At 44.7% G+C, this 17,731-nt stretch overlaps 2 protein-coding genes across 7 annotated transcripts; both read left to right on the top strand.

Annotated features, from left to right (window-relative positions):
• Window positions 1–1,329: 1,329 nt before the first annotated feature.
• On the top strand, window positions 1,330–8,303 carry LOC106612606 (serine/arginine-rich splicing factor 7). Of its 5 annotated transcripts, none has more exons than XM_014213926.2 (7): window positions 1,330–1,559; window positions 2,150–2,378; window positions 2,587–2,757; window positions 3,204–3,272; window positions 3,352–3,390; window positions 3,594–3,638; window positions 7,872–8,303. In XM_014213926.2, the coding sequence occupies exons 2-7, from the start codon at window positions 2,158–2,160 to the stop codon at window positions 7,924–7,926; spliced, it is 600 nt and encodes a 199-aa protein (XP_014069401.1). In that variant the 5' UTR covers window positions 1,330–1,559; window positions 2,150–2,157; the 3' UTR covers window positions 7,927–8,303. The 5 variants fall into 5 exon arrangements, with proteins under 5 accessions (XP_014069401.1, XP_014069396.1, XP_014069400.1 ...); XM_014213921.2 differs by having other exon boundaries at window positions 3,349–3,390; XM_014213925.2 differs by having other exon boundaries at window positions 1,356–1,377; window positions 3,349–3,390.
• A 493-nt stretch (window positions 8,304–8,796) lies between these two features.
• Window positions 8,797–17,731, top strand: LOC106612607 (heterogeneous nuclear ribonucleoprotein L). 2 transcript variants are annotated; one of them, XM_014213927.2, is made up of 14 exons: window positions 8,797–8,936; window positions 10,844–10,962; window positions 11,414–11,651; window positions 11,744–11,829; window positions 12,187–12,283; window positions 12,387–12,459; window positions 15,123–15,158; window positions 15,587–15,658; window positions 15,960–16,231; window positions 16,326–16,447; window positions 16,594–16,795; window positions 16,906–16,963; window positions 17,054–17,161; window positions 17,273–17,731. In XM_014213927.2, the coding sequence occupies exons 1-14, from the start codon at window positions 8,862–8,864 to the stop codon at window positions 17,329–17,331; spliced, it is 1,617 nt and encodes a 538-aa protein (XP_014069402.1). In that variant the 5' UTR covers window positions 8,797–8,861; the 3' UTR covers window positions 17,332–17,731. The 2 variants fall into 2 exon arrangements, with proteins under 2 accessions (XP_014069402.1, XP_014069403.1); XM_014213928.2 differs by lacking the exon at window positions 15,123–15,158.

The following is a 17,731-nucleotide window of genomic DNA, read 5'->3' as shown; positions in this document are numbered from 1 at the left end:
CGCTTACTGTGTCTGTGTAATCATTTCATGCATGACAAGTTGAAAACAAGTCACAGATGACATTGATAACAACTTACATTACAAGTCATTGAGTACGCTGCCGTTCAAGACTTTCTCATTATATACTGAACAAAAATATAAGTTACAGTTCATATAAGGAAATCAGTGAATTGAAATCCATTCATTAGGCCCTAATCTATAGATTTCACATGACTGGGAATACAGATACCTTTCAAAAAAAAAAGTAGATAAGAAAACCAGTCAGTATCTGGTTTGACCACCATTTGCCTCATGCAGCGTGACACATCTCCTTTGCATAGAGTTCATCAGGCTGTTGATTGTGGAATGTTGTCCCACTACTCTTCAATGGCTGTGCTGGGTATTGGTGGGAACTGGAACACGCCGTCATACACGTTGATCCAGAGCATCCCAAACATGCTCAATGGGTGACATGTCTGATGAGTATGCTTCCAGGAATTGTGTACAGATCCTTGCGACATTTGGCCGTGAATTATCATGCTGAAACCTGAGGCTATGGCGGCAAATTAATGGCACGACAATGGGCCTCAGGATTTCGTCACAGTATCTCTGTGCATTTAAATTGCCATCGATAAAATGCAATTGTGTTTGTTGTCTGTAGTTTATGCCTGCCCATACCATAATCTGTTGACATCAGCAAACCACTCGCCCACACAACGCCATACATGCTGTCTGCCATCTGCCCGGTACAGTTAAAATCGGGGTTCATCCCATGAACACGTCTCCAGCGTGTCAGTGGCCATCGAAGGTGAGCGTTTACACACTGAAGTCGGTTACGACGCCAAACTGCAGTCAGGTTAAAACCCTGGTGAGAATGAAGAGCACGCTGATGAGCTTCCCTGAGACGGTATCTGACAGAAATTTTTCCGTTGTTCAAACCCAGTTTCATCAGCTGTCCGGGTGGCTAGTCTCAGACCTGATAATCTCTCTTATTTCTCTCTAATTTTGTGCGCACATTTTTTACATCCCTGTTAGTGAGCACTTCTCCCTTGCCAAGATAATCCATCCACCTGACAGGTGTGGCATCTCAAGAAGCTGATTAAACAGCATGATCATTACACAGGTGCACCTTGTGTTGGGGGACAGTAAACTAGAGAGAAATAAGATTTTGTGTGCATGGAATATTGTGCATATTGTAAAGTGTTTACTGAATGGAATATTTCTGAGATCTTTTATTACACCCCATGAAACATTTTACATGTTGCATTTATATTTGTTCAGTATATCTAAAAACTAATACATATCTGGAACATTTTGGGAAAAACTCAAGACGTCTCTCAAACCTGTGTCAGAAAAACAACACATGACCTCACTGTTGTGGGCCACATTACTGCGGAAGTGAGTTGTTGCACGGGTAGTCTGACAGAGAACAGTGAATATGTTTGTTGGCTAGTGAAGATTTTGAAATTCTGTAAAATAAGTAATGAAAATAAGAAATAATTTAAGACGTTTCGCCAATGTTTTATTTCTGTAACTTGAGCAGAGGCTGATCAATCAATCGCGGAATTGTGGGGTTAAAGGTAAACGTGCGGACGCCATTGTTTACTTGATATCGAATCTAGTGTAACGAGCTAGTTTTATAAGGAAGATGGATACAACGTTATCTTACTAGCTGTATCGTCTCTGGTTAATTTATTGAGTATGTCACTAGCGATAAAATGTCTAGCAACACTGTATAATAAGGATGAAACATTGTCAGAGATAGTTAATACCCCGTTATTCACTAAAATGGCGAGCTTGGGTGTATCCATTACGCCGTTTCCGTTGCAAAACGTTTCTTATATGAAAGCAAACTGAACGAAACGACGATGGACCTACATGAATTTGTCCAATAGAAACTCTTGTTTTGCTCTGTTAACTTCCGTTTGGTTTTTAAACGGTAAACGGTATCCGTAATGAATACACCCCTGGCTAGCTAGTTGTTTTCTTGCCTGCTGCTACCCTTGTGCTAGGCCCCGGTAACTTGTATTTATAGCTAATGTTAGCTAGTTATGCTATTTATATTAGTAGCTAGTTAGCTTCATACTCTCAAGCACAGCTCCATTTTAACTAACTTTAGCTAATTAATTGGTTCATTTCGGATGTTGACAGTTTCTCCCTCTTTCCTCAGGTGGGAAGATGTCATATCACTCGTCTTCTCACAGCTCTTCACCTAACACCAATTGCAAGGTCTATGTTGGGGACATCGTCAACGGCGCTACTATGTGTGACCTAGAGCGGGAGTTCAGTCAATATGGCCCTTTACGCAGCGTTTGGGTGGCCAGGCCCCCAGTTTTCGGCTTTGTGGAGTATGCGGATGCCCGTGACGCAGAGGACGCCGTTAAAGGCATGGATGGAAAGTGAGTAACTTTATATTGACCTACACATTTAACAGCCCATAATGTTTTCACATCAGTTTATACATACATATTTTAGTTGAAGTGGTGTGTGTTCAGTTTTGGGATATTGTTGTAATTCAGGCCATAATCTTGCAGATGTTTGCCCAGTATTACATGTTTCCTTTCAAACCCTATTATCACTATATTAAGCACTCTCTCCCTACCTCAGGGTGGTGTGGGGCTCTAGGATCCATGTGGAGCTGGCACGGAAGGCCAAACATGACCACCCCAGCAATCACCACATTGACCCTCAAGGCCGCTGCAACCAGTGTGGGAACAGGGGCCACTATGCCTACAACTGCGAACGTTTCAGCAAGAGGGGTGGAGGTCGTCGGAGCAGGTATTCTTCTTGCCCAATATCTGCTGGCTGCCTCTGATATACTGCCAGTAGCAGTCATAATTCTGCATAGTTTTCCCTTTATGCAACATTGTTCTTATTACATCGCAGTATTACTAGGCTTGAGAAAAATGTCACTATGTTATTGAGAAACAATTAAGCTCAGACAATATTGCTGACCTGGTTGGATTCGTCTCAACTGCTTAGGGGCAATGCCGTCCTCTTTTATATTTCACTACTGTGGTTATATATCAGAGCAGGGGTTCTTAAACCTTTTCAGCTCGAGACCCAAATGAGAAATTGACTGTCCTCCCGTGAGCCAAATTGTCCTCCGATCCAAATTAAGTAGAAATAGTGTGTGATTATAGATGTGTTCTCATAGCTGGCGACCCACCTTTCACAGACAAACCCTGTATTAGAGACATCACAGCCTGTTTCTTGTATTCCAGATCACGGTCTCGTTCCGGCTCCAGGTCACGTGGCAGCCGTTATCGATCCCGTTCCCGCAGCAATGACCAGTAAGTAAACAGGGTTTTTGCTACTGTCATTCAAACCTCTCCCTGTGCTGATACTGATCTCTCTCCTACAACACAGCAGCAGGCACCGCTCCCCATCTTATCCCAGACAGAGGAAGAGGTAATTGTCAACTGTTAATTTTGCATGCTGATGACATTGCATTTTTCTTATTTTTATAGGAAGTATAGTCTACATTTCTATTCTGAGCAAACCTCTTGTTCCTGCAAATGTATTCATATGATTGTTTTCATTTAATTTATCTATTAGCTTCAAAACAGGTCATTTTCTTGAAAGACTTAAAACACTTCCCACTTCCATGTTAGGTCTGGCTTCCCTGTGTGGTCCAAGTCCAGTACATCTGTTAGGAGGTAAGCCACTTGTGTATTACAGTTGCACAATAATTTCCTCTTGAAAGCTGTCCTGTCTATGGATCCCATCTGGAGTTGGGATGCGCGTTTCAGCTCCCATGTCTTTTTGGGCGCTCGACGTCCCGCTCTCTCTCCAGATCCCACTCTCCCAGCCATAAGAGGAATATGTAAGCTCTCTGCCTTGTCAACCCATACCTTCACAGCTGCTTCTGTACTGTGTAAATGCCATGACTTAAAATGATCGTCTTTGTCTTGTAGCCCATATTGTACAATACTGCTAATTATACTTCATTTGGATGATTTGGAATATTGTTTTGCAAATGTGCTGGAAGCCCCCCTCCCCCCTCTTAATCATAAAATTACATTTTTCAGAGATGACACTCCACATTCACTCAGCTTAAGTTTAGGTATATTGCTATCTGTTAGACAGGGCTAGGTGTGATCAGGTAAGTCGTGGGTAGCTGCCCCCCTCAGACCAGCCTCCACCCGAAGTCTGCGGAGTCGTCCTTTCAGAACGCACAGAGCGACAACTCATCAGAGAGATGGCTGCTGCTGGAGATGGGGCCAGGGAGGGGAAAAAAATAGTCAGGGACTCTAATGCACCCCAAGCTAGATTGAGGAACACTGCCCCACCCCCAAACCCCCCTCCCCTTTATCTTTTCCAAATACCTGATTTTAATGTTCTTTTCTCTTGGCGGTCCCTCTCCTAGAATGACCAGGCTAGACCTTGATTAGCTTCAGAGAGTCGCTGATGAGCCTATACTCCGAGAAAGAGAGGCTGTTTGGGTGACGGCTGGGGGAGCGGGGCTCTTCTCTTTTCTCTTCTCCCTCAGATCCAGCCTCAATTTGATTAGCTTCAGAGGGTGCGAGAACCTCAAAAACCCAAAAGAGAAATCTGTCTTGATCAGACTCCAGTGACTCGCATCAGGCCTTTTTTTAAAGAGTGTGGGGAGTCGACTGACTGCACAAGCACTGACCAGGGTCATCCTTGCTGTGTTAACGTCCTCCCTGAGGGTGAAAAGGGCTGACCAGAAATCAGCTTGCGCCACGCTGGTTAAAGAGGTCGTCCGACGAGACATCCATCCTACGCGCGTACACAGTTGTTCCACCCACCCCACTCCCTCCCAGAACCCACGCACCACAGACTTGAACGCTGAGCCGAGTTAAGTCCACAAGTTAAAGCCCAGCCTGGCCTCTTGCTTAGCTTCTGAGAGGGTGAGAAAGGAGAGCTGACGAGATCAGACTTCAAGACCCTCCGAGTGTGTCTTCGAGTTCTAGCATCCGTCGCTACTCTGTACATGTTGTTTCTGCCACTGTCTCCAAAGGTAACATTTACATTTAAGTCATTTAGCAGACGCTCTTATCCAGAGCGACTTACAAATTGGTGCATTCACCTTATGATATCCAGTGGAACAACCACTTTACAATAGTGCATCTAAATCTTTTAGGGCGGAGGGGGGGTTAGAAGGATTACTTTATCCTATCCCAGGTATTCCTTAAAGAGGTGGGGTTTCAGGTGTCTCCGGAAGGTGGTGATTGACTCCGCTGTCCTGGCGTCGTGAGGGAGCTTGTTCCACCATAGGGGTGCCAGAGCAGCGAACAGTTTTGACTGGGCTGAGCGGGAACTGTGCTTCCTCAGAGGTAGGGAGGCGAGCAGGCCAGAGGTGGATGAACACAGTTCCCTCGTTTGGGTGTAGGGCCTGATCAGAGCCTGAAGGTACGGAGGTGCCGTTCCCCTCACGGCTCCGTAGGCAAGCACCATGGTCTTGTAGCGGATGCGAGCTTCAACTGGAAGCCAGTGGAGAGAGCGGAGGAGCGGGGTGACGTGAGAGAACTTGGGAAAGTTGAACACCAGACGGACTGCGGCGTTCTGGATGAGTTGTAGGGGTTTAATGGCACAGGCAGGGAGCCCAGCCAACAGTGAGTTGCAGTAATCCAGACGGGAGATGACAAGTGCCTGGATTAGGACCTGCGCCGCTTCCTGTGTGAGGCAGGGTCGTACTCTGCGAATGTTGTAGAGCATGAACCTACAGGATCGGGTCACCGCCTTGATGTTAGTGGAGAACGACAGGGTGTTGTCCAGGGTCACGCCAAGGTTCTTATCACTCTGGGAGGAGGACACAATGGAGTTGTCAACCGTGATGGCGAGATCATGGAACGGGCAGTCCTTCCCCGGGAGGAAAAGCAGCTCCGTCTTGCCGAGGTTCAGCTTGAGGTGGTGATCCGTCATCCACACTGATATGTCTGCCAGACATGCAGAGATGCGATTCGCCACCTGGTTATCAGAAGGGTGAAAGGAGAAGATTAATTGAGTGTCGTCTGCATAGCAATGATAGGAGAGACCATGTGAGGATATGACAGAGCCATGTGACTTGGTGTATAGCGAGAATAGGAGAGGGCCTAGAACAGAGCCCTGGGGGACACCAGTGGTGAGAGCACGTGGTGCGGAGACAGATTCTCGCCACGCCACCTGGTAGGAGCGACCTGTCAGGTAGGACGCAATCCAAGCGTGGGCCGCGCCGGAGATGCCCAACTCGGAGAGGGTGGAGAGGAGGATCTGGTGGTTCACAGTATCAAAGGCAGCAGATAGGTCTAGAAGGATGAGAGGAGAGAGAGTTAGCTTTAGCAGTGCGGAGAGCCTCCGTGACACAGAGAAGAGCAGTCTCAGTTGAATGACCAGTCTTGAAACCTGACTGATTTGGATCAAGAAGGTCATTCTGAGAGGGATAGCAAGAGAGCTGGCCAAGGACGGCACGTTCAAGAGTTTTGGAGAGAAAAGAAAGAAGGGATACTGGTCTGTAGTTGTTGACATCAGAGGGATCGAGTGTAGGTTTTTTCAGAAGGGGTGCAACTCTCGCTCTCTTGAAGACGGAAGGGACGTAGCCAGCGGTCAAGGATGAGTTGATGAGCGAGGTGAGGTAAGGGAGAAGGTCTCCGGAAATGGTCTGGAGAAGAGAGGAGGGGATAGGGTCAAGCGGGCAGGTTGTTGGGCGGCCGGCCGTCACAAGACGCGAGATTTCATCTGGAGAGAGGGGGGAGAAAGAGGTCAAAGCACAGGGTAGGCAGTGTGAGCAGGACCAGAGGTGTCGTTTGACTTAACAAACGAGGATCGGATGTCGTCGACCTTCTTTTCAAAATGGTTGACGAAGTCATCCGCAGAGGGGGGGGGGTTCAGGAGGGAGGAGAAGGTGGCAAAGGGCTTCCTAGGGTTTAGCAGCAGAAACGGAAGAGGAAAATGTAGAGAGGAGGGAGTGAAAGGATGCCAGGTCCGCAGGAGGCGAGTTTTCCTCCATTTCCGCTCGGCTGCCCGGAGCCCTGTTCTGTGAGCTTGCAATGAGTCTGAAGTCTGAAGACGTGTGCTTGCAAAAGGCTAGTTTATTTTATTTGGTCAGTGTTTGTTTAGGGTTTTGGGTGCAATTCATAGTTCAGATCCTACCCTGGTCTTTTGTTTCATTGTGTGAAAATGCAAGGGATGGTTTTATCACCTCAAACCCCCTTTAAAACATCCCAGTCTCAACACCCAGCTCCTCCATTTCCTTGACCTCTGGAACTTTCACTTGTTGATTTAATTATGCAAAATTAGGGTACCCCTCCCTACATGTTATATAATTAGTGGAAGTTGGCAGTATACAATGTAGCTGTAATGTATTGTATTTATAAAGTGTCCTGACCAAGGCAAACTGGTTGTAGTGGGACAGAGTGGAAAAAGTACCCAATTGTCATACTTGAGCAAAAGTAAAGAGACCTTAATAGAAAATGACTTGGATAGCCAGGGGCACGCTCCAACACTGACATAATTTACAAACGAAGCATGTGTTTAGTGAGTCTGTCAGATCAGAGGCAGTAGGGATGACCAGGGATGTTCTCTTGATAAGTGTGTGAATTAGACAATTTTTCTGTCATCCTAAGCATTCGAAATGTAACGAGTACTTTTTGGTGTCAGGTAAAATGTAGTAAAAAGTACATTTTATTTAGGAATGTTGTGAAGTGAAAGTTGTCAAAAATATAAATAGTGAAGTACAGATACCACTTAAGTAAAAATACTTAAGTAGTATTTTCAAGTACTTTATACCACTGATTATGGGCCAGCAGGGTTGGAGCTGTGATTGGTTCTGAGATGGGTGCTGGGCTAGTTATTGAGTGGACATGCTGGGACAAGATGGATGCCGGGCTGCCTGTTGATTGGACATGCTGTGTCTGCCCTGTACTTACACCATTCACTGTCTGTTTCAGTCGTTCCAGATCTCCAAGCCAGAAAGAGGCCCACCCCAGGCGAAGATTGATTTGAAGACTAAACTCATCCCCATCCCCCTCCAACCAACTGGCTTTAGCCTTGCAGCTATTTGTTTTGTCTTTGTTCCCTGCATTGAATAGAATCTACCCCTACCTTTCTGATGCTGTATAATTACTCTACAGGATTAGCTTCATATCTAACCATGCATGCCTTACATGATGTCACATTCCTAAAATGACTCTTGTGTGTGTCAAAACAGTTCAAATAGCTAATTTCAGAAGTGGGATTTGTGAACCATAAATGTGTATTTGTTCTTATTTCTTATCTACTATATTCAGTGTGGCATTGCGTTAAAGAGCTGTAAGATACTTTAAATGTTGCTTTCCCTGGTTTATGACACTGGCAGATTTTGGAATAAATCGACACATTAATTCAGTGTTATTCTTTTGAACATTGGGAACATCTACAGAATGTCTTACATGGAGATGTTTTATAGTGAAAAAGGAAATTACATGGTATGTTTGCCATGAAAAATGGTTTGCAGTCAATAAGTTTTCATTTTCAAACTTATACCCCACCTAACTAATGGTCATACATAAAAACAGCCCATAGCTGTGGTATATTTGTAATCTTGGCTCTTTTCAACCTTGCTGATTAAAATCCATTCTCAAAACGCTGTAACCACCTAGATCACTCGCCTAAATTGAAATTCTATTTATTGTAGAAATAAAGATTATCTTAACTTTATTTTTGCAGATAACTGATCAATACAGTAGTAGTGGCTTGAGCTCTGACTATAAGATATTCAGAAACGCTCGTGTGTTGTGCATTTTAACTGGTCCTAAATTGGTGATGACGTTATTGACGTGCCTTTTAGGCCAATTGGAAACCGCAGCGGGCTCTTCAAGGCGGGCCCATGTGGGTCTTTTTCAATACTTTCCCGTCCATTTCATACGGTCACTGCTACCAACCTTATTAACTGGGACAACATGGCTATGGCAGGCCGTTATTACGAAGGCGGTAGGGCAACGAAAAGACTAAAAACAAACGACGGAATGACAACGGTAAATAATGAATGCTGATTTATGTGATATAACTAAATGCATTTAAGCACATGCATTGAAATGTACTCTTTAAATAACACAATCTCACATACTCATGACGCGGCGTTTCAAAAATATATTGCACCCAGCAACGTTAGCTAGCTCGCTTTCCCTTGTTCCACGATGTTAAATTTTTTTGGTCGAATACCTTTCGGTCTGTTTTTATGTTTAGCTTAAATTGTCAGTGGAGTAAACATATCTCAATGTAGTTAGTTAGCTAACTGGCTAGGTGGTTCTGTTTTTCCAAAAGTTGTCTAGCTAACGTTAGCTGGCCTTTTTTTCGTTTGAATGAATGGGAGGGTGCAATTCAGGCCATGCCACAAATCATATGGTAGCTAGCTAGTGGTAGCGTTATTGCTTTGTTCTAGCCTAGCGGTGTCGTTTTGCCAGGCAACGAACAAGAGTTGGTGTGTTAAATTGAAATGAACCTAGTAAGATGCATTGACTCGTTCTTTGATGTAGCCGGTAACTAGCTAGCGAGCTAATTAGTTTGCTACTTTACCCAGTCGATATTTTAACATTCTCGAAAATCAAATGTATTTATATAGCCCTTCTTACATCAGCTGATATCTCAAAGTGCTATACAGAAAATGCACCTTATCGGGGGCCATGTTCTCGTAATATTAGGGATAACAAAATACATTTCCTCACTAATATTCCCAATAGTTTAAACTGAATATTTCCCCCCCTACTTCATGACATTTCGTCTGGTAATGTTAATCTTTCCCGCCAAGGTGAATAAAATCGAGTTTAGATTGGAAATAGAATGGATTGTAATTACACCATAATAGCTGACCAAATTTCAACTCCATGGTGAAGGAAGTTTGAACTCCACCAACAGTTTAGCAGAGAGCAGGCTTTGTGGAATTCAGCTCTGACTAAGTTTATTTATTTAACAAGGACAGTCAGTTAAGAACAAGTTCTTATCCGATTCAACTCGGGCTCCCGAGTGGAGCAGCGGTCTAAGGCACTGCATCTCAGTGCTAGAGACGTCACTGGTTCGAATCCAAGCTGTATCACAACTGGCCGTGATTGGGAGGCCCATAGGGCAGCGCACAATTGGCCCAGCGTCGTCCAGGTTTGGCCGGTGTAGGCATCATTGTAGATAAGAATTTGTTCTTAACTGGCTTGCTTAAGTTAAATAAAACATAAACGTGTACGTATGTGTTTAGCCTCTGTGGTTGCGTGCCTTTGTCGAAATCCATACGTTAAAAAAACTAACGTTACAACCACCGGCGTTCATTGAGATTCAATGGACACAGTCGGTGGTTGTATTTGGTTAACGTTTATTGAAGTATGGATTTCAGCACGCAACAGGACATGGGTACCAGGTAAGCCTTTCATCGTTTTTATTTTTAAGTATTGACCTTGGATGAATCAATGTAGTCGGTGCTGAATTATGCAAAGCCTGGTCTCTACTCAACTCAATTTATTTTACCATGTAATTGAGTTTAGTCAGCTAGCTACATACATCGGAGTCCTCAATTCTTATAAAGCATGCTATGAGCTAAATAGAAAACATGAGTTTATTGCTTGAATTTATTTAACCTTTATTTTATTAGGCAAGTCAGTTCAGAACTAATTCTTATTTACGATGTCGGCCTCCTGCAGGGATGGGCTGGGATTATAAATAAACATAGGACAAAACACACCTCACGACAAGACACCACAACACTACATAAAGTGAGACCTAAGTGGACAACACAGCATGGTAGCAACACAACATGGCAGCAGCATAATACATGGTACAAACACTATTGGGCAAGAAGGCAGAGAGAACAATGCATAACGAGAAGCAGCCACAACTGTCAGTAAGTGTCCATGATTGAGTCTTTGAATGGAGATAATGGGCCCGTTCTTTTTTGCAGGAGGGCTATGATGACCCACATAAGACCCTTCCCTCTCCAGTTGTGCATGTGCGGGGCTTGGTGGACGGCATTACGGAGGCTGACCTTGTGGAGGCTCTGCAGGAGTTTGGAGCTATTAGGTGATGAATATGCACATTGAGTAACTGTCTGCTTTAAAAAAAATATCTGCATGTTTCTTCTTCTTCATGACAACAGGGAAATGGCTCAAGCAGAAGCAGACTGGTACCCAGGCTACTTCACTTACAATGCACACATTTCACGGTCAAAATTTTGCTCCACACAATGCAACCATTTATAGTTGGTTACTGTTAAATCAGTGATTGCTATCTTTACCTCAGCGGAGCTTCTGGGTGTGCAGGCTTGTGTTCTAACACAATTGATTCAGCTGAAGTTCCCGATGAGCAGCTAGAATCCGGTGGGTGGGAGCAGTGCTGAAACAAAAGCCAGCTCACCCAGAAGCACTCCAGGGGAGGCTAGGTCACCTCTGGTCTGTAAGCAAAGCAAGTAAAGAAACCGTGTCCTCTTGACTTGGTTATGCGTCCTTTATTAATATAATTGTTTTGTTTACAGCTATGTGGTGGTTATGCCCAAGAAGCGTCAAGCACTGGTTGAGTACGAGGATCTGAATGGGTCGTGTACTGCTGTGACGTATGCCAATGACAACCAGATCTACATTTCCGGGCACCCAGCCTTTGTCAACTACTCCACCAGCCAGAAGATCTCCCGGCCAGGCGACCCGGACGATTCTAGAAGTGTCAACAATGTGCTACTTCTCACCATCATGAACCCAATCTACCCCGTTACCACGGTAAAGTGCTGGCCACCTCTACCTAACCTGTTGATTCTGTTGTGCTGTGTACTTCAATATTATTTCTGATTATGTGAATTACTTGTCTACAGGATGTGCTCTACACGGTCTGCAATAACTGCGGCCCCGTCCAGAGGATTGTCATCTTCCGGAAGAATGGTGTTCAGGCCATGGTGGAATATCCTTTGCCGCTCATTTTTGTTGTTGAAAATTAAGTATTTTTGTGAATCAGTTGCATGCTCTCGGGTAATCCTTGGTGAAACTAAAACTTCTGGAATTTTAAATTGACATAGTCTCTACATACCATGTCAGGCAACCTGCATTCTGGAACATGTAGTTTGTTTGTAGCACATACTGTATGTGATGATTGCTAGACTATTTACCCGATTTCTTTTTTTTAATGTACTAGCACAAAGACTTGTAAACAAGGGTTTGTGCAATAAGCTCCAGAATTACCGGAACGTGTTATGTTGTATGCACGAGGTGCTGTTCTCAGAACTGTAGTCTGCAACGTCCTTTCCTTGACTCCCAACACGTTTGATTCGGTGCAGAGTGCACAGAGGGCGAAGGCCTCCCTCAACGGGGCAGACATCTACTCTGGCTGCTGCACCCTGAAGATCGAATATGCCAAGGTAGAGGAACATGCACATCCATAGCTCTGAAGGGCTTCTAGTGTTCCATGAAATGGACTTTGAAAAATGCTTTGATGGAATTAATTTGAATATTCTCCCACAGCCAACTCGTCTCAATGTGTTCAAGAATGACCAAGACACTTGGGACTACACCAACCCCAACCTGAGTGGTCAAGGTAACGCACACAGCCATCTGTGGTCCTTGCTGACAATACCAGCACCCTTACTGCCACTGTGGGGGAGGGAGGGGGGTTTGGATGGTAGACCTTCAGAGGTAATGCCACTGAGCACAGGAAATGCTCCTTTAACCAGCTCAATATCCAACTCTTTCAAATGGTCGCAGGGCTGGGTTGCTATCTTTCTCACCAGCTGTAATATTGGTTTAGCGAATTAGTTAACTCTTGTATTGGGCTCCATTTCAGTGGCATTATAACTGAAGTGCTGGTGATACACCGTCCGTCGCACAGCTAGACACACTAGGGATGAGAGGAGCAGCTGAATGGCCAGATATTCTTCACTAGAGACTACAGTTATTGCTCAAGCTTTTTACTTGTACACCTATTGATAAAATGTATTTTTTAGAAGTGACCTCCTTAACCCAGTGTTATCAGATCTAATGGTATGTGGGTACTAAGGGTACCAAATCAAGGTCCTGTGAGTTCTGGCATGCATCTCTTCTAGTTTGACAATGACTGACTCGCAACTGAAGCTTGGTGAAGTAGTAAAACTACCTGACGAAGCAGTAATTTTTTTGCTCATTCCTTGGGAGAGAAGGAAGCATACTAGGATGTTGCTTGTCAATCTCACCACTGATCCATTCATGTCTTACATTCTTGTCTGAATATCTGCTTGATGGCTTCTTAGCAGTGTCTGATACAGTAACGTTATGCCTGTGTAAAAAATATACTTATACATACTGAGTGCTCTGTATTATTTTTGCCATGGCAACCAATCTGATGCATTGCCCATGGATACATCAAGTTCTAAGACTAGGTAGTCTGAGCAAAGATACCCACTTGAGTCTCTTGTGAAGCTGGGTCTACTGACAGCCAATTGCTCCTTTCATTCCCAGTGCACTTGTCAATGTATAGATCTGTACGTCTATACAGGCTACTTTAAGCATAGACCATACTGCAAAACAAAGGCCCCTCTAGCTTCTCGTCGGAACACTTTGGAGCAACACATTTCCATATATGCATCGGAGACACATTGTTGCCATCAACACTACTCTCAACACCACCGCAGCCTCACCGCTCCTACGTCAATAAGGACACATAGCTCCAAAGCCACGAAGACATCCCCTATACCTTTTCTATGGCATGACACATTTTCCATGGGGGGTTTGGTTGCTGGTACATTGGCACTAAGCTGTGCTTTCCACACCCTCCCAGTTTTGAGATCCCAGCAAGACATGCCTGACACATTGAAACATGCCATCACCCAGATCTCACCTGCAAGTCATCACCTGATACACATCCACAGGAGACCCACAGGAGACCCACCCTATAAAGACAACATCCAGAGACCCGTAGTGATGAGCATGCTCACACAAACACAAAACAGAGGAACCATACTGATACAAACCAGTTGCTCAAGACTACACAGTCCTGTTCTCTGTACCTGCCTGTCTTTGGTGGTGCAGGTGATTTTTGCTCTCTTGTGCCCTGCTCCTGGTGTTTAACATATCAAACACTACTCAAAACCCTCCACTCCTGTTGCCGCACTGACTCCATAGATGATTCGCACCATCACTGTCAGGCTGTAGCCAGTCACATGGGAAGGAATACAACAGACAACTGATGAAGACACTACAAACATGAACAAGCATACGCACATTCAGACAGACCATATTTTTCTCCCCATATATGCATACCTCATGGAGTCGGGTGTTCCGTTTTGCCTCTTCTCTCCCCCCCTCCTTTCCTCCCTCTACTGTTCTTGCAACATGCATCCCTGTCTAGTTTCTCCATCTTTTTCTGAATGCAGCTCTTTTGTGGAAATTTTACCTTTTTTAGTACCTGTGTAACACCTTCCATGTGACGCAGGTCTGGCAATTTGCGCCTAATGAGGACCCAGGTCTGATATGTGCCAAATGGCTGCTTTGCGGCCTGCCATTGGCGTGTGTTCGATAAGACACTTGGAGAGTGGACCACCAACCACAATGGAAATTGCCACAAAAAAGGGGCAGAAATGCGACTAAGGTGGAAATGTTCATCCAAAGGGGAGTGGAGTGAAAGGATGAAATGAACACGGAGAGAAGTAATGGACCCACTACCAAATAACAGCCAGTGTCTCCAGCCTCAATCTTTGTCCCCCAATATATCCATGCTGTAAGTAAACTGATCCCCAGTTTGTTACACAACACATGTTCCATTTCTTACACTCGGGATGTCTTCAAAAATATATTATGATATTGTCGTCCTTTAAGGTATTTTTGTTATTTTTCTGTCTTTTATATGGTGTTCCACTCTCCCTGTTCTCAGTGACACCATATTTCCCCTTGGAGGGGACTTGTAGTGCTTTCCCTGTGGGCATTTTGTCCTCTGAATGACTTGTCTGAATAAAGCTGGTGTTTGGGTGGCTCTCCACTAAGGGGCTATATGTAGTATTTAAATTTTTCGAGACTTGTAGGTAGAATAGAAATGTGCCATTCTTATTTGTATATCCTAGTTACGGTATGGAGATAATGGACTGAATGTATTAAAATAGTTTAAATTGTAGCATGTTGAAATGGTCCAACTTTTCAAGTGCACCAGTGATGCTTTTCTGAATTTGTATCAACTATCCATGTGTTCGATCTGGCCTGAATTTAATGTGTATGAGATGTGTACCTGTACAGATGCAGAAGCTGATGGCAATGGGAGCAATGCTGGAGGTGTGTTTGCAGACTTCTGTTGGATTCATTCTCACCCACCTCGTTCTCCCTTATACCATATGCTAAAACGTTTAAAATGGAGGCTTTATCTAGCGTTCAGGATTGTTTACTTGTTAGCATTTGTTAATTCATTCTTAGCTGTAGTAATAGCAGTTTGTTAATTTAACATTAATTTTGTGATAGAAACTTATCCAACCTTTGGCATCAAAATGCCATGACTGAACCTGCAGATATACTATGGAGATGTGTTTTTGTTCAGTAGTTACGGTTAGTGTGCTTTCTCTAGATGTGGAGGTCGTCTTGTGTGCTCTCCTTAATTCTAACTGAACATCCGCTACTGCGCTGCGTTGTCCTGTTTCTTTCCAAATGATCTATCGCTCTTCTTCCCCTCTTTCCTTCCTCTGCCTCCTGCCTTCATCACATCTCAGAAGATGGGAGTGCCAACCCCAACAAGCGCGTGAGAGCGCCGGCTCTGCTGGGAGACCACCCTCCAGAGTACGGTAAGGCTTTAGGCCCAGGGGGGACGCACACGTGCTGGCCCTTTAGTGCTCTCCTCACACTAAATTCACCTGCAAAGTGCAGGTGGCGGGTAGAAATGTATGACTAAAAATGGGTACCCCACAGTGGCAGCGAAGTGGTGTGGTACATTTTCTTAGCTCACCTGATAATGGAATGTGCCAACCTTTCATCAAAACCAAATGTTTTCGTCATGGTGAAATTGACCACTTCTTTGGCATGTCTACCCTTTGTCCCTATCAAGCTGTGATTCCTGTTTGAGTCTGTGGTCCCTTGTGTTCCCAGCTGGCGGTTACCATGGATACGACGAAAGCGGCTATGGCCCCCCACCGCCCCCACACTACAGCGAGGGCCGTCGCATGGTTCCTCCCATGAGGGGACGAGGGGGGGCACACAGCTACGGCGGGGGACCTGGCTACGGTCCTCCCCCTCCACCCCCTGGCGAGTACAGTGCCCACGCAGACTCCCCTGTAGTCATGGTCTACGGTCTGGAGCCTGCCAAGATGAATGCAGACAAGGTGTTCAATGTTTTCTGTCTCTACGGCAACGTGGAGCGGGTAAGTGTGGAGGGAAAGGAGGCAAGCCATTGCAGTTATTTCAACAAGAGCCTGCTGGTATTGAGTGACTCCAAATATCTGGTCCCCTACTCAGGTGAAGTTTATGAAGAGTAAGCCAGGAGCAGCCATGGTGGAGATGGGAGACTGTTACGCTGTGGACCGGGCCATCACTCACCTCAACAACAACTTTCTGTTTGGACAGAAGCTCAACGTCTGGTAAGATGTATATCTGAAATGCCTGTTCATTCAGTGCCTTGTCATGTAAAGTTAGTGCTTAATCTTATTCGCTGCCTCTTGCCATAATAAGTGACTGTTCTGTGAGGCTTGTACAAGTTGAGTCTAATGCTCTTTTCCCTTTGCAGTGTGTCTAAGCAGCAGGCCATCATGCCCGGTCAGTCTTACGAGCTGGAGGATGGCAGCACCAGCTTCAAGGACTTCCACGGCTCCCGCAACAACCGCTTCACCTCCCCAGAACAGGCTGCCAAGAACCGCATTCAGCACCCCAGCAGCGTCCTGCACTTCTTCAACGCCCAGCCAGACTCGTCCGTAGAGATTTTCACTCAGGTGAGTCCCAAAGCATGTTGGTGAACCATTTTATGTAGGGAGCAGTGAAATAAAGACCCAATGTGCCTACAAAACAGATCATCAATTGACCGCGCTCTTGTTCTTTTCAGATCTGTGAAGAGGTTGGTGTCAAAGCCCCTGCAAACATCAAACTTTTCACGGGAAAGAGTAAGTGTACATTTTAGATGTCATTTTGAAACCACATACTATTTGGTATGCATGACAGTGGTGCTAAACTGAGTTGGGCTGTCTTATTAGGTGCAGGTCCAGGTGAGCGCAGCTCTTCAGGGCTGTTGGAGTGGGAGTCCATCAACGACGCCATGGAGGCCTTGTCCATGATAAACCACTACCAGATGAAGAACGCAAGTAAGTGTTTAAGCACTAAGCCTATGTATTAAAAAGTCATTTCACTGTTTATTCAAATGGTGTAGGGTGGTGATTGCGGTTTTCTAATACCTTCTGTCTTTGTCTCTTCAGCTGGCCCGTACCCATACACCCTCAAGCTGTGCTTTTCTACCGCTCAGCATGCAACCTAAACAGCCACCACAATCATGGACAATGTTCCACATCAAACCGTCATCCCTACAGTCTTCACCCCTATTTTGACCATGTCTGTTTTAGGCAGTTAATGAGTTTGTCCGTAGTCATATCGGTTTGTCCTTATTTGATATTGAGCTCATAAAAGCGAGTTGTGTGAACTGGTAAAGTAGAGAATTGTTTTTATTCCAGATTGATGAAATAAGGAAAAGCTTTTGTATAAGTATTGTTTTGCATCTTTTATTACTCCATGTGTTTTTTGTTATCTCTTCCTGCTCAGTACCATGCCTCTACAAGTCTGTATTTGGAGGAAGGATAGTTTTATTTTGTTGGAAGAAATAAAAATAAATTTCTATTAATGTATCTTTTGAGAGCCCTCAATAAAGGAACTTTATTCCA

The sequence above is a fragment of the Salmo salar genome, chromosome ssa09, assembly GCF_905237065.1.
Source record: "Salmo salar chromosome ssa09, Ssal_v3.1, whole genome shotgun sequence".
Taxonomy (NCBI): domain Eukaryota; kingdom Metazoa; phylum Chordata; class Actinopteri; order Salmoniformes; family Salmonidae; genus Salmo; species Salmo salar.
The sequence above is the reverse complement of the archived record's forward strand: the minus strand, read 5'-3'. Positions and strand labels throughout refer to the sequence as shown.